At 41.5% G+C, this 18707-nt stretch overlaps 1 protein-coding gene across 1 annotated transcript; it reads left to right on the top strand.

Annotated features, from left to right (window-relative positions):
• The first annotated feature begins 945 nt into the window (after nucleotides 1–945).
• Nucleotides 946–9103, top strand: amotl2a (angiomotin like 2a). The gene is made up of 11 exons (XM_018669947.2): nucleotides 946–1158; nucleotides 1973–2765; nucleotides 2928–3078; nucleotides 3679–3823; nucleotides 3923–4015; nucleotides 5441–5736; nucleotides 5841–6031; nucleotides 6144–6245; nucleotides 6344–6504; nucleotides 6835–7014; nucleotides 7182–9103. The coding sequence occupies exons 2-11, from the start codon at nucleotides 2044–2046 to the stop codon at nucleotides 7265–7267; spliced, it is 2127 nt and encodes a 708-aa protein (XP_018525463.1). The 5' UTR covers nucleotides 946–1158; nucleotides 1973–2043; the 3' UTR covers nucleotides 7268–9103.
• The last annotated feature ends 9604 nt before the right edge of the window (nucleotides 9104–18707 follow it).

Raw genomic sequence — 18707 nt, forward strand, 5'->3', positions numbered from 1 at the left:
CATGTCTCAGTTATCTGACAGCGCTTTTTTCATCACTGCCTCAGTATTACCAAGTTTGTGTAGTATTTCTCTCATGTAAGGCTTGTAAAGTCCACCTTGCAGTGCAGTTCAGCTATATCAGCAGAAATCACAATGACGACTTCTTGATTAGTTGATCAGCAGAGCGTGAATTGACAATAGTTTTGATAGCAAGTAAGTGCTGAAGATATTTGCTAAACAAAAATGTCAAACAATTTCTGTTTTCAGCTTCTTAAATGTGAGAATTTGCTGTTGGTTGGACAAAGCAAAGTATATGAATACACCACCTGGTGCTTCTGGGAATCTGAGTTGTGCATTTTTCACCGTTTTCTTACATTTTGTAGACTAAACAACTTATCAATGAATAAAAAAAATATCAACCCCAGAGATTGGGACTGAGTATTTGTGTAATGTACATGTTGTCAGATCTCACTTGATATTTTGTGAATTAAAGAAAACTTTTCACCTGAATCTGGATTTTCCTTCATTCATGTGGGTTTCTGAGTAATAATCTTGATACAGAAGACTTTTCTTAACATTTCTACATATTATATTCCTAAATTATTTCAATAAAGATTGTATGACTGTGAGGTTTTAAATGTTTTATTGAATTTTATGATCTTTTTATCTCCTCCAGTCTCACAATGACATTCCTATGTTTCTCCTAAAATTGAGGACTTCTCCTTTAACTTTAAGATCTATAATCCCTAAAAGCACACCACAACAAAAACAACAGTCTATTTTACATGACACAAGCAGCCAGCTGAGGTAGTACTCCTGCTCTGAATCCTTTTTTTTTTTTTTTTTGTGCTCACTCCCTACCTCCACCCCCCTGCCCCCTCCTTCTCACCCTCTCCCCGTCCTCCTCCTCCTCCCTTGTGCTCTGCTTTTGATCCCACAGGGACTTGGAGCCTTTACATTCCAGTCATTCCAGCCGCAGCGAACAATCGGCCCTCAGTTATTTATTAGTGCAGCTCGCAGCCTCGCTCAGCTCAGTCTGCTGCTGCCCGTCGGCGCGCACACACACGTACATGGAGCAGAGGGGCTTGGGAAACTTGTGGACGCTGTTGAATTGAGCGCAAAACACGAAGAGACCGCAACACCTGCTAACTGTTTGGTGTGTGATGAGACTGTAATTCGGTGAGTTTTATATTTGGTTTTTCTAAATTAATCTCTCGCTACGGGCCCGATTGTATTTGGATGCCTGATAACTAGACGTCCCATTGGCACGGATTTTCTCTCTCTTTTTTGCATGGCGCAGTTCTGACTGTTGGATTAATTATGTGAGTTTTCCGGTTTTGGACTCATCTCATATATTAATTTTGTGAAAATGACCACCGTTTGTGTTCTGTATTCTGATTTCCACAGATATCAGCTATAAGAGTGAAATGAAATAAACCCACTCACAAAAAAGACTTTGTTGTGGGTTTTAGCCCACCCATCATATTAATTCATTACCAACCCACACGGAGCTTTATGTCATGATTTCCTTCATTACATATTTAGCTATGTTTCCTGTAGAGCTTATGTTGGGCAACATTTCATTGTGATTCATGTCAAACGTGGAAATGAGTCTATGTGAGAAAACGTGGGAAGACTGATGTTTATAGCAACCGTTCAGTGTTACACTTCTGTCTGACTGGAGAAAGTTATGCTTTACAGTGTGTGGGGGAAATAAAACTGGATCTGCTCTGACATCACTGTCAGAGTATGGGGTATTTCCAGCAACAGCTCATGGCAGTTAAAGCAAAAGTCATTGTGCAATAGAAGAGCTTGTGAGTTATAATTGAGAGGAATGTCATCAGTGTTGGTTTCTGCATGTGGTTCACATCAGAAGTACAACCATTACAAATGAATGAGGTTTGGGAATCCTGACAAAACTACTGCGTTTATTTGATTAAATGAAACATGTGTATATGTTGTGCAAGTCTGATCGAGGTTGTTTTCCCCTCAGATTTGTGAAGAGACCACCAAACCACCACATCCAGGCTGCTCATCTTTTTTACTCATTTCCCGCTGACTGAAATGCGAACTGCTGAAGACTCCTCTGGCACGGTCCTGCACCGTCTCATCCAGGAGCAGCTCCGCTACGGTAACCTAACAGACACTCGCACTCTGCTGGCCATCCAGCAGCAGGCTCTGCGTGGAGGCAGCAGCGGCGGAGGCACGGGCAGTCCCCGCTCCTCTCTGGAGAGTCTGACTCAGGAGGAGACCCAGTACATCCAGATGTCGACGCGGCAGGAGCCTCAAGGCCAGGAGCACCAGGGGGACGGTCTGCACTCTGAGAGTCCCATGTGCCATCTGTACCAGCTCCACGGTGAGGAGCTGCCCACTTATGAGGAGGCCAAGGCCCACTCCCAGTACCTGATCTCTCGGAAGGGGCAGGTGGAGCAGGAAAGCCCCAGCATGGACATAATGGGGAGTCACAATGGGGGACAGTGGGATCTGAAGAGGGAGCATGCTCGCTCCCTCAGTGAGAGACTCATGCAGCTTTCTCTGGAGAGGAACGGACCTAGAGACAGTCTGGCTACAAGCTTTTCACACAGCTATCCACAGCTGTATAATAATAATGTTACAAACTCTGTGGCACCTGACAGGCTAGGGGCCCAACAGTGTGTAGGCCAGCGAGGGCCACCACCAGACTATCCTTTCTGTGCCAGACTTCCTGGATATATGCTCAGTCACTCACAGGAACATGGACAGTACTACAGAGATCCTCCTCCCCCCTTCTACTCACAGCATCACAGGTAATCCCAGCAAATGAGCACATAATGGAATTATGATTTCGTTTGAAAATGAGATAAAATATGAGCAGATTAACAGCTCCAGGCAATCATTCATTCACTATTTCCAAGACATTGTGGTTTTTGGCAGTGGTCTAATGAGTTACTCATGTCTCTCCTCGGCAGGTATGTGACTGCTCAGTCCCAGGTGGGTCACAACAGCATCTCTGCAGCCTCCAGCAATAACTCAGCTCAGACCGACGTGTTGATGCGGGAGAACGAGCGGCTCAGGAAGGAGCTGGAGGTCTACATCGAGAAGGCCGCCAGGCTGCAGAAGGTGAGTGAGAAGACGTTGGTGCGATGAATGGAGCTGTTGGCTCATAGAGGGTGTGGAAACTGTAAAACAACAGTTTTCTTGCCAGTACATGTCAGAGTGATGAGCTGTCTGGCAGTTAAGAAACATGCACAGCTGAGAGATCTCAGTGATTCTTTCTTGGAGAGGTGACACAGGCGCATCCCCCAGAGTCTTTATCACATTTATTTCATGGGTTTGTTTTTTTTCTGTTTAGGTCTTTTTAATAATTTGATCTGCCAGTGAGGTGTTAAGAGTTTTTGCAGTATTCTAGCCTGTGGTATGCCCTCAGTACATCCTATCCCCTTTGTCTTTCAAAACACACTGGCATATTGCCACAAAAGCCTTGACACCTGGACCTCACAAGTGCTCACTCAGGAATGTTCATTCCCTCTTTTCAGTTGCGCATACATGTTAGAAAGCCATTTGCCTGTAAGCGGTAAGAAGGAAAACGGGTGGCATTTGTAGAGATGTCTAATTAGACTTATTGACATTAACAACTGCAACATAAGCCACTAACCAGACAATGAATGAATGGGGATGCCTCTTCCAGAGACTGATGTTCTTCCCATATTTTCCTCTCAGTTGGAATCGGAGATTCAAAGAATATCTGAAGCCTATGAGACTCTGATGAAAGGTTCTGCCAAGCGGGAAACTCTGGAGAAAACAATGAGGAATAAATTAGAGGCTGAGATCAAGAGAATGCATGACTTCAACAGAGACCTGAGAGGTATGTGTCCATTCATCTGCTGAACTAAAACACTGCTGCTTTGAAATGCGGCTCCATGTGTGTGTAACTGTTGTGCTTTGTTTGCTCTCCTCTGCGCAGAACAACTTGACACGGCCACCAAACAACGAGCGGCCAAGGAAGCCGAGTGCACCGACCAGAAGCAGCACGTCTTTGTTAAACTGCTGGAGCAAAGTAAGTTTATATCTGCATTAGTGTTTTTTGATTAGTGAAACTGTATCCTCATAATGTGACTCAGGACAGAGGAGAGAAGGAAGACTTCGGGATCAGTTTTTTTGATCTGATCTGACAAATCTCACTGCCCTGTGAAGCACTCAACAATAGCAGGAACATAGTTGAGCAGGGATTGGTTTCCTCTCTCAGTGATTTGGTGTGTTACAAAAGCTGTGGCCCTACATGTCGGGAGCACATGGTTCTATCTCTAACATTAAGAGTTACTCCTAGCACTGAAAGGACAGGCATTTCTCATAGCTGCAGTAAATATGGCCTGGATTCCAGGAATTTTTTAAAGGTATTTCAGGCTGTTCCAGCATATTGAATGCCTCCTCTCCTCACCCCCCCACTTCCACCCCACCTTGCTCAGTTTTACATCAATGCTAACTTATCTTCTCAAGGGGAACTAATAGGTCTAGGACTCCAGGGTGTCCAGGCCCAACACAACATGACCTCTGACTGGCTCGCTCCCCTTGTTTGGGCATTTCTTTACCTCATGGTCTAATCATGATCGGCCAGTTGTGAATATTTCCTCCCTGCTTCTCTGCTCTGTTCAGGGATCTCAACCAACCTTACATAACTCTACATAGTCAGTCATACCTCTCTGTTATACATTAGCCTGCTGGAATGACAGCTGCACTTTTTTCTGGTTATTTTAAACAGCCATGTGATTGTCTGGATCAGATCTGAAATATTGTCTGTTTGTGTTTTCTGAGAACAGTTATCTTGGCACAGCAGGAGCAAAACCATGTAAGATACAATAGTGGGATGTGTAGTTGAGAGTTTTTTTTGTTAGAAAGACCACTTGAATTATATTTTGAGCTGCTTGTTTACTTCAAGTCCTTAGAAGCATTCCAGAGCTTTTCCCAGTACAAAGCTATGCCTGTGTGCGTAAGTGGATAAGAGGAAGCCTGCATTCCCTCCACAGGCATGCACTCATGTTGTGTAATCAACCCCCTTTTAAAGTGGCACAGCAGATCAACTGTCTTTACTTTTTTAACAGGTCTTATTTGAATCTGAGCTAGCTTTTAGTGGGTTTATGGGAAATTGTTTATTTTAATGATCATTCCATTTACTGCAACACTGGTTGTAGCTCTGTGATACATTTTCAGTGAAGAGGACATGGTGCCAAATGGTCTGTTGTTGAACCACATGCCTTCATAGCAGCATGTAAATGTCTCTTGTTGGGTCACATTCCATTCAAAGTGTAATTCCCAGAGCAACTGCCTACAGAGCTGCTTCACTGACCCCATCAAGGGTCACTGAATTGCCTTGATACACAGTATAGACTTCTTTAGCATTCCCCATATCTCCTAAAACTTCCAGGGTCACGTCATTATTGCTCTTACCACCACTTACCTGTATTTTCCTCTTCCTGTATCTTAGACGAAGAGCAGCAGCGAGAGCGCGAACATCTGGAGAGGCAGATTCAGCATCTGCGTGTCTCCGGGGAGGAGTGCCAGCGGAGGCGGGAGCTGCTGGAGCAGGGTCTGGCCTCGGCGCAGGCCCGCAACCGGCAGCTGGAGGAAGAACTGCAGAGGAAGAGAGCCTACGTAGAAAAAGTGGAGCGGCTGCAGAGCGCACTGGCTCAACTCCAGGCCGCATGCGAGAAGAGGGAATCGCTGGAGCTGCGGCTTCGCACGCGACTCGAGCAAGAACTGAAAAGCCTCAGGGCACAGCAGGTGAGGAGATGGAGTTATTACATACACAATACATAATTTGTTTGGGTGTTAGGTGTTTTCTGGGAAGCACAATGTTAATCACTACATCATGTCTTTGATCTCAGTCTCAGAACCAGGCAGCTGACCCTGCAGCTTCAGAACTGAGCTCCTCCACATTGCAGCAGCAGCTGAGGGAGAAAGAGGAGCGTATTCTGGCCCTGGAGGCAGACATCACCAAGTGGGAGCAGAAGTATCTGGAGGAGAGCACCATGAGGCAGTTTGCAATGGATGCAGCTGCCACTGCTGCAGCACAGAGGTATGATGAAACATATACAACAACAAGTATAGAAAAGACAAACATTGTTTAATTACAAATGTGGTGAAGTTTAGGGATTAAAAATTTTAACAGTCCTCTGTTTTATTTCCAGAGATACAACCATCATCAATCACTCGCCCCGACATTCACCCAACAGCAGTTTTAATGAAGACCTGCCTTTGTCCAATCACAGACATCAGGAGATGGAGAACAGGTACACATCTTCCCACGTCCTTGTTAAGTTGTTCTTTAATTCTAGTTTATGTCTTGCTGCTCAGGGGTTTGTGAACTCATCATGTATTTTTGTGTTAGGATCCGGGCACTTCATGCGCAGCTCCTGGAGAAGGATGCCGTGATTAAAGTCCTCCAGCAGCGCTCCAGATGGGAGCAGGGCAAACTGGAGAAGCAAGGGCTTCGGCTGGCGAGGTCCGTCCCTTCCATCAACACTGTGACCAGCAGCATGGAGAGTAAAGGTGAGTTTCTGCCCTCACACATCACGCCACGTACGCCAAGGAATTTTCAATCTTTAAGGACACGTGCTATCAAGCGACAACTGGTAGACTGGTCTGTGTCGCCAGACAGAATGTACACTTCCTAAAAAAAAGTGGGGAGTAGGAGACAACCCTTCAGTGTCCCTCAAATAGATAACATGTTTTTGAACAGGAATGCATATCATCTCTCACTCCAGAATAGCCCGATCCAGAATAGTCATGGGAAGAACTCGGCAGGGCAGATGTTCAGGAGTGTAAATGTGGATGTAAGCGGGTAATTAAGCAGCCTCCTCTCTTTGTCTGCGTGTATAGGAAAGAGCCTCTCAGATGACCTGACAGGTGTGGCTGCACTGCAACCCCAGCCCTGTGTGGTGTCCAAGGCCCCGAGCAGAGACTCCAGCACCCAAAGTGATGAGGCCCCACAGGAGTCTGAGCTCACGGCAGAGTCTGGCAAGCTGAAGATGTCTGAAGCGATCTCAGCAGCTACCACTGGTGGGTTTTTTGTTTTGTTAAGCACTAACACCCATTTTAGGTCGCTCCTTTGATCTTTATTCTATTTGACCGCTATTTAAAGTGTAACTAGACCCCAGCATGCAGTTATGTTTGCCTTAGCATACCAAAGTTGTTTTTCTAATCTGCTAATTTTATCTTTACTGTAGACACCTCGGAGGAGCCAAAGGCACCACTTAAGACATTCAAGAGTATCAACGGCTCAGATGCAGAGGTGGTTGAAATCCTCATTTGAGAGCCCACTGAAGCTCAAATAACTGAATGGTCACAGCCAAGGATGACTGACTCTTCTGGCCGAGGTGTTTAAGGCTTTCCTCCACGTCTGACGACCGTAAAGAGAGGCCTGAATCCACATGCAGAGTCCAGAATGTGACATAGTTTTGAGAGGAGAGCTGAGCTTTCCTTCTCCTGTTTCTGCACAATTCACTAACTCTGACATTTGCCTCACAAGTCAGAATTCTTCTAGGTACCTGGACAGTATTCTGCACTGTGATAGGAACTGAGCTGCTGAATGTGCATATACATAGTTTGTGCATGTTATTTTTTAGTCACATATTGTATTTATATTTGTAAATGCTGCTCATATTGTGATATTTCTGTTTGAGATGTGAGAAGAGCAAGGATCACGTTTCTGGCTCTGCTCCACTGTTTAATATATATAAATGACTCACTCTTCTGGATAATGCGTGCAGCCTGTCTAGATTTTGTTTCCAGTAGCATGCCTATTACAATGGGAATATTTATAAGATCACTCAGTATAAGCATCCTCTATGTTTTCATGCCGTGTTTGAAGATCATTCTGTTTAACAGAGCTACTCAAACCTAAATTAACAGTTGCTCCTCTATTTAAAATACACTGGGGCCCTACTCAGCAGAGGATTTGGAAACTTCCTTTGAATGTGGGGCACGCTCATTTCTCTCTTTAAAAAGCCTGCGAGGATTGACAGTGTTTCACGCTCGTCTAATTCTCCAGATCCTGGGTTAATGTTTGGGGCCTCAGATGACGACTGTCCAACATTTCGCTCCCCTTCGCTGACATGCTGGAGCTAATCTTCTCACATTCCTCGCTGAGGGATTGCTCCCGTTAAAGAAAAAGGCTATCTAAAGTCTGACCCCTCACCCTTGTTAAAATGGCATGCATTCTCTACATGATTCCTTTTCTGGGGCTGGTTATTTCTTCTGAGCCATGGTAGCTGGTTCTACCATAAGCATAGAAATGGTCAACTATAATTGGCCTCCATTTGCTACTCTTATTTGTTGTCCCCATCACTCTGTTATATTCAGCTGGGTTTTCTCCATTGCTCAAGTATCTCACATTTCTGAGTGGACTATATCCTTACCATGGAATCTTCTATTTATTTCTCCCTGCATAGTGTAGGATCACTGAACACTGCTGAATGTAGACTCCTGTTTTCCAGGATCATATTTTGTAGTTAACTGGAATGTGCCACAAGTCAGAAGATGTGCTCTACTCTTCAGAGAGGAACACTGCTAAAATCCAACATCAGTTGTTTTGTAAAGAAGCTAATATATTATTGTTCAGATTTGAGATGTTAGTACTGATGTCAGTTATTGAGCGCTCCAAAATCTTTGTGTTGCAGTCACAAAATCCAACTCCATCTTCACAACATGTCCAGCAGGAGTATTGTTTGAAGTCCTACAAGTAGCATGTGAAATCTAACATTGAACTGGTATTCCCCTACAAGTTTCTTCATCTTATCTCCTGTCACAGTGCATTTGCTGGTCAATGCAGTGTCAGTTTGAGTTAATGCCCTTCACTTTTTTTGGAATGTGTTTACATGAATGGCTATTTGAAGTGAGAGAAGTTAATATATATTTTGTAGTTTGTTTGTTTTTCATTTATATCGTGTAATTTGTTTTCTGGTGCCAAAGATGTACTCTACTTTTAAGTTATAACCGATGACAAACACAAAAGGTTCTGTTAAGGTGCCTTGCTTCAGCTGGTTGACCCATTATGATGTTGCTGTGAACATTTGTAAAGGAAGCATTTGTATGTATGCCTTAACATTTCACAATAATAGATTAAAATTCTTAATATATGTCTGATAAACATCTGTCTGTTTTATTTGTTGGATTGGTTTAACACTGTATATTAATTGGACTGATTACCAAAACCCCGCTGAACACCTGAGGTTCAGTGAAGGTTAGATGTTAGATGTTGAGATATTTAGACCTTCACCCAGGACCTTCACTGCTTGTTTATTTAATACAACTCTATGTTTTTTGATAGTATGGTTCCCACTTAAAACCTGCATTCGTAAGTATTATTTAAATCAACAGTGGGTATATTGACTATAAGTAATGTCAAAGGGGTACTAGTTACTAGCTGGTGAACATGAAGGACCATTTAGCAGCTAAAAAAGATATACTATACATCATGTAGAACACAAGTTAATTAGAAGGCCTACACACACTTACATGCTGACTATCAAAGTGAAATTCCTAGCTAGTCAGTGTCTTTGCCTGAACCACAAGGGACATTTACAGGATAACAGTGAATGCCAAAACATAGTGTGACAGAGGCACAAAAATAATCATTGAATAAACTCAGTTATGTCAGTTACAAAGCAATATCACTGTGAAGTTTGATAGCATTACCTACTGTTAATGCAAATGGTCATGTTAGGCAAAAAAAAACCCAAAAAAAACAAACAAACAACAACAAAAAAACTGTGATTTCAAAAGTCATAGTCTATCCACAATCTGTCCATGTGAGATAATTATAAAATGTTAGTATTTCCTTCATTGAGGATCGAGGCTTGAATTCATGGTATTCATAGAATTCCACTAGTTGACCCATTTTTATAGGGGAAAATGAATCAGACTTTCCACTGAAACTCAACAAACCATTCCTGAAGCAAAACCCACTTCACTGCTTTACATCTATATGATCTGGAAGTTCCAAACTTCCCTAAAACTATCCCTCCTTGAAGCTCCAAATTTCCATGAGAGACTGTGTCTTTAGCTGTCTTTTAGCAATGTTTTAGTAAAGGTGTGACTCTGTAGAATATACTTACCACACAATAGAGTAGTGGCATGTACTGCAGGGGTAGTTATGTTTCCATGGTTACTGGTGAAAAATTGGCACAAGCTCTCAGCTGTCACCAACTTGGACTTGATTCATCAGGTGGCCAGAGACACAAGTTCAAATTAATGATCATGCTGCTTTGTGTCAGCTAGATATGTAAATAGACAAGGGTTTGCTTTCATTCACCACAATTTTATACAGTGATAATGTGTTGTGTTCAGAGCTTGTTACACTGTCCAGTTGGCTGATAAATAAATAAATGACAATATCTCTTCATATGGATGGACCAGTGTCACAAAGCAGTCTTTTTGTCTTAGTGCTAATGCGCTTGATTTTGACAATTTTCTAACTGAATACTGTGTCAATTCTTAATTCTTATCTCATGATACTTACCCTCACCTGATGGACACAATGTATCCCTGATAATCACTTTTTCATTATTCATCAAGAAAACAAGTTTCATGACAGACAAACGTCCGTAACTCTGCCCTTTTTATGTGTAGTACACTCCCAACTTTTGCATGCAAAAATTCTTCCATACACTTTGACTTTTAATGTAAATATTTTTGCCTTCCTTGTTCTCTCTGGTGAGCTGGGGATGGCATTCCATAGATGCCACACATTTTCCTCCTGCTGCCTTTACTTGTTGTAGCTGAGTGCCACTTTTCTCAGAAACACTGCGACAGTAAATGTTCATCTGTTGAATACCCTTTTCAGCTGGGACACATGTAGCACACTGGGGTCTGTAGTTTACCATTATTTTAGTCTCATTTGTGCTCAGAAAGATTACGTTTTAGATATTTCAGCCCACCTCTATTGGCAACACTTAGAAGACAAGAGCCCCAACCAGACTGTGGGTGATGTAAAGGGGCTCTGTGGGTGAAAGGTTATGATTACTTGACTCCAGGCTGTGCTAAGTCTGAACAACTTCACAGAGGGAAATTCATTCCTGGGAACGCTCAAGTGTCCTAAACTCATCATCATCCACGGGGGATGAAAAAAAATTCACTTCTAAGTACGTGTATGCATTCCACACACATCTGGACTCTTGCAGGAATTACTGTGATTGTTGTCAGAGTTGTTCCATTTATGACCACGATTTCACCACTTTGACTCCCAGCAACTGTGAATTGTTCTCACTGAACAAAACCATTGATCATAGTAGATCAAGAACAGATGTCAATAAAACAAACTTGTTCTAAGGTAATTAAGTTGTTTGTTTGACATGGTTAGAGACATAATTTACATTCTTTACATTCTGTTGTTGCATTTGTGCCAGTTTAATCTGCTTAAATTCCTCTTGCCTTAATGCTTACTGCACTTTTATAGTCATGCACTATTTGTATCCTAATGTGAGTAAATCAATGTGTCTGGCAGCAACAAAGGGGACAACTGCTAACAAATCATCTGTCTCCTTTTGGAAGCTTTTGAGCACATTTTGCACTAAAGGCCTCTGTGAAATACTTGGAAAAATAACTGTGGGGCTCTGTGTTTTGCCTTAATTTCCATGGAGATTCCAAAACTTCCTGCCTACAGCAGCCATGGAATGTGCCCCCACCCCCCTTAACTTTTCCATATAAATCAGGGCACCGTCCTCTAATTTTAGGGCTGTTACTGAGATGAAGCAACCCTCTCAGATAGCAGGCCTTTTGCAGCAAAGTTTAAAGTCTGTGTCTTGCTTTAGGTGTTCTGGTGTTTTGCTTTAGGTGTTGATTGTGAGCAGCAGTAAGAACACTTCATCTGTTCTACTTCTCAAACACTGCTCTATCACTTAACTGTCACCTATCCCTTACTCCTTTGTGTCACTTTATGCTGCTTCCTTTCCACATTTTCCATGTTTTTTTGGATAATGCTTGTCATGTAGTTGTGTCAGATTTATGGCTTGTTTAAACTTGGTAATTAAAGGTTGTGTATGGAGAAATTGGAAAACCCTTGTTATTACTGACACCTGTGGCTGTTAGGGTGAACTGCAGTCACTCCTAAAGTAGGCAGTCACGAGCATCCATAAAGTCCTCACTAACCCTGTCAGTCTCTTTACCAGTCCTCATTGTGTGCTTGCGGGGGGTGCACAAGATACAGTCCTACCATGGCGATAACATTACCAAGCAAATAACAGTTAGCCAAGTAGCTGTAACTTAGCTAAACTGCAGGGATCTGGCGTTGGTTTGTTAGCCGATGAAGTAATTATCAAATGGCAAGGTTGTCGATTGTCAGGAGTTAGGATTAATTAGTAGATGTTATCCACTCAGCACAGTAGTTTGCTACCGATTTGTCCATGTTAGCAGGCAAGCTAACACTAGAAGGCAATAGCCAGCTAAAACCACAGTATCACAATAAATGTCACAGGCTTTGCAGTAATGTCAGCTCACCTGTCCAGTAGTGAAAGAGCCAGCTTGGGGTCAGTTTTGATCCTAAAAGTTGAACAAATAAGTAAAAATGCCTTGCTGAACACGACCTTCATGAGATAAAGTTAAAGATAAAGGTTTTGTTTGGGGTATTTCTTTAGCTGGGGCGGTCATTGGGTAATGACAGCGGACTTCAATCCGAATGTAACAATAGTACATTGTCAGTACTCGGCGACTTCACATAGAAATCAGTGTACAGGGTGTTCTAGGCAACGGAGAAAGTCAGGGAATTAATAATTTTATATGTCACATCACAATGTTTTCACACATTAGCAATAAAAAAGCAATTATTACATGTAAACTGCTTCAAACATACAACACAATATAATATCTTCAAAGCTGCACTAATCAATATTTTTATATTAAAAATGGACCAAATGACCTTAAGCAGTTTGAAGGATGCGTCTTATAGAGACAAATCAATAGATAATTACCACCCAGCTCCACAGTTCCCCCCAGTTCTACAAAGCATTTTAGCTTCTTTCAGCTCATTGTTTTGACTTTACAGCTTACAACTTAACTGTTTTGGTTTTCATCACTGTCAGTCATGTCATTTTCAGCTGCAGCAGGCAGCTGTTTTTGGCTAAAAAGCCACTGTAAGCTACCTACTGCACACCAAAGGGCCAGATAGTTCTCTCAGCAGTTGGTAGAAACAAAAAGAGAGTTAAAGGAGTTTGAATATTGGGCATACATCCATCAGATGGACAGAAACACATTAAAAAGAATGGTAGTGTTGCTCCATGTTTGCTGTATGTGTAATTAGGCAATTGTTTTTTTAACAACTTTACCACGAGGACATCACCAGGCATGCCTCACATAGCTAAAGCTTGAATATTCAATAATTATCATAGACTGAAACGAGCTGGTATCAGCTATGTAAAAATACATTTACACAGCTTTGAAAGTGTTTGAAAATGTTTTAAAGCTGCTCTAATAATTATGTTTTTAGTAACAGTTAAGTGACTGTGTAATGCAAAGATTGTTAATCATAGTGATAAACCCACAGAGAGCAATCTCCCAGTTCTCTATTCCCCCTCATCTCTACAGAGGGTTTTAGTGTCTTTCACATCATTGTTTTGGTTTTAGAGCCTGCAATTTTACCCTCACTGCTCACATCAGCATAATTTTTGCCACTGCAGGCAGCTGCTGTTTTCAATGAAAAAACTCTAATAAAGCCACTGTTACAGAAACACTTGTGTACTTCATAAAACACTCATAAGGCACCATGTTCACCATGGCTGTTTGGCTGGCTACAGTCTAGGACTGCCAGTGGTTTCCAGTGAATCAGCTGAGCTGCACAATCCAGAAAAACTGATTCACTGTAGGAAAAGGAGTGAGTCAATGAGTCAAAATGTTATGTGTCTGGAGCAACACAGAGAGATGAGCATGATCTCCAGGCTAAATGGACACAATGACACCTGAGTCAGTAAAAATTTGACACTATGGAGCCGGGTGCAAGCCACTGCAATGACACCAAAAGTCTGCATGTCTGCAATGCCAGTGAGTAATTAACAACATAGACGAATGAGTCAGTGGCAAATTAGTATGTGAAATGACAGAGATCATTCATAAGAACAGCACTACAGAATTCACACTGAGAGGATGAGTCAAAGGGTGGATAAATCAGTGTAACTATAAGGGCCATAGGCAGCATGTTTTCCCTGAAAATCCCCTGTCAGCAGACACATGTTAATGCTTGGATGTCACACTGGTTTAGTTTCAGCTTGCCTCATTCTGTGCAATTTATACCCACATTTCATAATGTTTTCTGCATATCCTCTTCTCGGTGAAAATAAATTTCTCTTCAGCTACACTTCATAGCAACCCACATCATTTTCATAACCAGTCAGCAATAACATCCAAAGAATGCTTGTCATGAGGGTTTCACAACCTCGCAGTAAGAGAAGCACACCAATGGGTGAAATGTGAGTGAGTGAACGTGCACAGCTTGGGAATTTACTGGCCATGCCTTTGTATGCAGGAATGTTTTATATAACCCTTTATGGTCCAGGTGTATGTAAAGGATGACGCACTCAGATGACAGGTCAGTGATATTAAGATAATGAGTGACTGTAACTGATATTGGGAGGGGCAGAGCAGAGGGAATTCTTGTTTTCTTTTCTTTTTGCTCAACATTTAGATCTTCAAAGATTCACACTGTATGAAACATGTTGTGCAGAACCACATTAAATGTGGTGCAAATTTACATTGTAAAAACTTTTTCTAGACTTTAAATTGAAGAGCATTTTTCTTGATGCAATTCTTTACCTAAAAAAGTTGTTTTAATATAAAATAATAAAAAATCAAGCTCAATCAAACTTGGCAACGTCACCAATGATAAATCTTTCTTAGTTAAGTTGAAATTCAAATCTTATTTCTTCAAAACTCTGTATTTTCCTTTCTGTATGAATCTTTCATCTTTGATGCCAAAGGCAATTTTTCATCAATGTTCAACATATTTATTTTTTTCCTTTTGCCCTTTTAACCCTTCTACCCAGAAGGAAATACAATTTACAACTGCTGTTGTGTCAGTTTTGAACAAAATGCCTTCAGTTTAGACTTCAAGAGCTGAACAGCCCCAGGGAGTGTACTTCTCTCTGCAGTAAGGGCAAGTGACAGGGAAATTAAACAGGATAGAACAGAAAGACTGTGTCCAGTAGATGTGAAGCTAGTCAGAGATACAGTTATGTGAATAATCAATGAAATGGTAAGCATATCGGGGGGGGGTCTTCTCATCTTCTCTGATCGTTGTAGAGGGGCCAGTGGTCAGCTGTGTTGTCCGGCTCCGCTGATGTAATTTCCTGACAGAAGAGCAAGGAGGCACAATGTAAAACATACCAAAAACAGGTACTGATCAAAGCTCTCACTAGAAATGTTCACACGTCTGTAATGAAATATTTCCTCCTCTGATTAGCACTTATCTATCTGTTCTGTGTCTGAGAACCTCGTGGCTACAGTAGGAGACGGTCAAGATCTTCAGTGTGTGAATATCTTACTGCTGTTTCCTCTGCTGCCAAAGTGGCTGATGATACTGACCAGGCTGTACCAACCCTGAGAGGAAATGCAGACAGCTAAAGTTAGCCTCTCTCACACACACACACACACACACACACACACACTCACACAGTCCACATGTTTACCCTGAGTTTGTTGTCAGGTGTGTGATTGTTTTACCTGGCTGGAGGTGACCATCAGCTCCCTGAAGAAGATAACAAGATCATGCAGCTTCACCATCTGCACGTACGGAGTGAACCTGAATCTCCTCAGGTGAAACATCAGGACTCTGTAGACGGGGAAGAAAACCAGCGATGAAAGAAAAGGGAATTTCTGCTCTGCCACCACATGCTGTGTGTTTTTCTGTGTGGTTTTACCTTTTGCATGTCCTGGTGTTTTTCATTCTGAACACCAGGTTGCTCTCCATGGGGCAGCTGTAGCTTGTGCCCACGAAGGATGCAATTTCTCAGAGTGGTGGAGTCAGACTCCTCATCTGCTCCAGAACGCTGTTTATGAACTCGTGGGCATCCTGTGTGTGTGTGTGTTGCTGCCCTACCTCATCAGATCAGCCTCAGGAAACAGACTCCACACATCTCCCACACACTGTGTGTGGCCTGGGTTGGGAAACCTGAGAAGAAGAAGTCACATTACACATCAACATCTTCAGTGACAAATCACAACTCTGCTAAATTCAAATCAAAAGCAGCTAAATTGGGTTCATCGTCCTAAAATGTGAGCAAGTTGCATTTTAACTTTAGCTAATGGTTTATGTCCTGGATGCAGTTCATTCAGGGAAAGAAACACTTTCTCTATTCTTGAAAAATATTTAGCAGTTTGTTTGTTTCTTGTGTCTCTGTGTGAGAGAGTGTGTGAGCAGATTTAGTTACCCAAGCCAGGAGGCATGTCGATTCCTGAGGATCTGTGTGTTAACGACCTGTGTGGCATGACTCTTGTTGGTACTATAGAAAGAGAGGCACACACAGTCAATAACATGACCAAAAGACTGTGAAAGCTGCTGTGAACACTTTGTGGACGCATTCATCTGGTCACATGGTCACACTGAGATTCACTTTACGTTAGGGGACAAAAAGCAGGTCACCACAACATAACCTAAACCTAAATACTTTTTGAGGAGATTAAGACAAAGCCGAGTGAAATGAGTCTCGTTACCTTCTGCAATGTTTCTCAGGGATCTTCTGCTGAGCTTCATCCTCATCTGTGATCGGAGCCACGTGACACCATCTCTGTTGGAATAAAAAAAACAACCTCAGACGGTTCAATAACAAACTATCATCAACACATTATAAGACAACGCTCAGGTCCACGCTGGTAAATATCTGGAACTTCTGTCTTTTCTCTGTAGAGCAAAAACAAAAACAACAGTCAGGATAAACCAAAATACAACTACCACAAATTTTTACAATGGTAATGTAAAGCACATGCATTCCAGGGGTCAACCGAACAGACCATAGCGCCAAGTGAACTCGTAATTGAAATACGTCATTTAGAGGAATTGTTTAAAGGCATTAATAATTCTGTCAGAACATTTGGATATTTTTATTTTAAAGCTGACTGATGAGAAAATATAAACAATTGTACAATGTCTTGAAATTCAGTGCAACAGTCCTTTAATAAATCCTGTAACATGAACAAGTGCATCTGTTTTTCCTGTCACTAAGTTTACTTTATTCATAAGCAACTTTCTTACCTCTCATCCAAGTTGGGGCACTGTCTGTGCTGATCTGTTTGACTGTTGTCAGGAATGGTGTGATTCTTCTGTTCAGAAGAAATGAAACATGTGATGGAAATTGAAATTGCTGATGTAAGACTCTTCAGTGAAGCCACAGAGATGCCAAAGTTTTAGATTAACAAGCTCTAACACGGTGTAGAAACTACACACCTTCTGTTGACAGTTGAACACTGTCACAGATGTTTGTTTGTAAGATGTGTGAACTGTAATAAAACTTGTTCATCTACAAAGATGCTGAAGTGATACCGAGACTGAGCTATATTACTACAAAATAAGTCCTTTCACTATTATTTTTTGCACCTGCCTGAACCTAATTAGCCCATTTCACATCTTAATATTAATATACATTTTTATGTCCAAGCTGTGTTCTTACAGTTCACAGACATCCACAGTTTAACAATTAAGTTTTGCACAGAAAGTCCTTCATGTAGCTTAACTGTACTGATATTACTGTATGCTGAAATGCTAACATGATGGCTAATGCCATTCTTCTTATAAATATAATCTACATGTGTAATATTATATGAGTGAAGTAACACTAGATATCTAGCCAGCCAAAGATGATTTTGTTTAAATTAAGGCAGTCTTAATGTAGCTATTAGCTTATTGTGAGTTTTACCTTGGGTAAATACTTTAAACTTTGCTTGACACCTAACATTCAGTCAAGACCAGGTTTTCATTAAGTCAGCTTTTGCTTGAAAAGCAGCTAAATTGTCATTTATTTAAATTTCCTAGTGATAATTCAAAGTGACTACTGTTAACTCATTTTACTTTAAACATTTTAGCTAATGTTAGAAAGTAAATGTTGAATGTGGGTGCATTTTACATTACAAGAGTCATACTATCCCAATTTAAATCAGTCAAACACATTTTGATATAATTACTTTGATTCTGAATGAAAGAGTTAAAAAATAACTTTGGGTGCCAAAATGGCCATTAAGTACAGGGAACAGAGAAAACAAACAGTAAATCACCTTATATAGGCATTCATATCATCAAAGATAAACTCACTTGTCACAGCTAGAGCATGGTTGTAACTCCACACCTTGGTACATGTGCACACATTGTCCACTTTACACTTTCTTCTTCTAGTGTGTGATTGTTTAATTCAATTCAGTTTAATTCAAAACTCTTCGTACTTTTACTCAAGTGAAGTCTTGAATGCAGGTGTTTTAATTTCCACAGTGACAGAAGAGGAATGAAAGCTAAGAGCTGTGAGACTTTGATGCAAACAAATCAGTAAATTCATAGTGACACTGGAAATCTCTCTTCATCCCTCTCCTTTGTGCCCTCTCCATCCTCTTTTTTTTTTTTTTTTAAATGCCACACACATCCCCCTCCTTCACTCCTTATTTCTGCCCCTCATGTCCTCCTTCTTCTCCCTCTAAGTCTCCAGGTTTCTGTCTCCTCTATGATCTCATTCCTCATCTGTTCTGGCTTTAACACTTTTTTTTTTTGTCTCACCCAGGCAGATAGA

Source organism: Lates calcarifer, linkage group LG17 (assembly GCF_001640805.2).
Source record: "Lates calcarifer isolate ASB-BC8 linkage group LG17, TLL_Latcal_v3, whole genome shotgun sequence".
Classification (NCBI taxonomy): Eukaryota; Metazoa; Chordata; class Actinopteri; family Centropomidae; genus Lates; species Lates calcarifer.

Excerpts from the sequence above, each read along its gene's own strand:
- amotl2a (XM_018669947.2), top strand. The coding sequence starts at position 2,044 with ATGCGAACTGCTGAAGACTCCTCTGGCACGGTCCTGCACCGTCTCATC. Across the intron at positions 4,016-5,440 it reads TGTTAAACTGCTGGAGCAAA|ACGAAGAGCAGCAGCGAGAG; the intron begins GTAAGTTTATAT and ends CCTGTATCTTAG. Across the intron at positions 6,032-6,143 it reads GCCACTGCTGCAGCACAGAG|AGATACAACCATCATCAATC; the intron begins GTATGATGAAAC and ends TTTTATTTCCAG.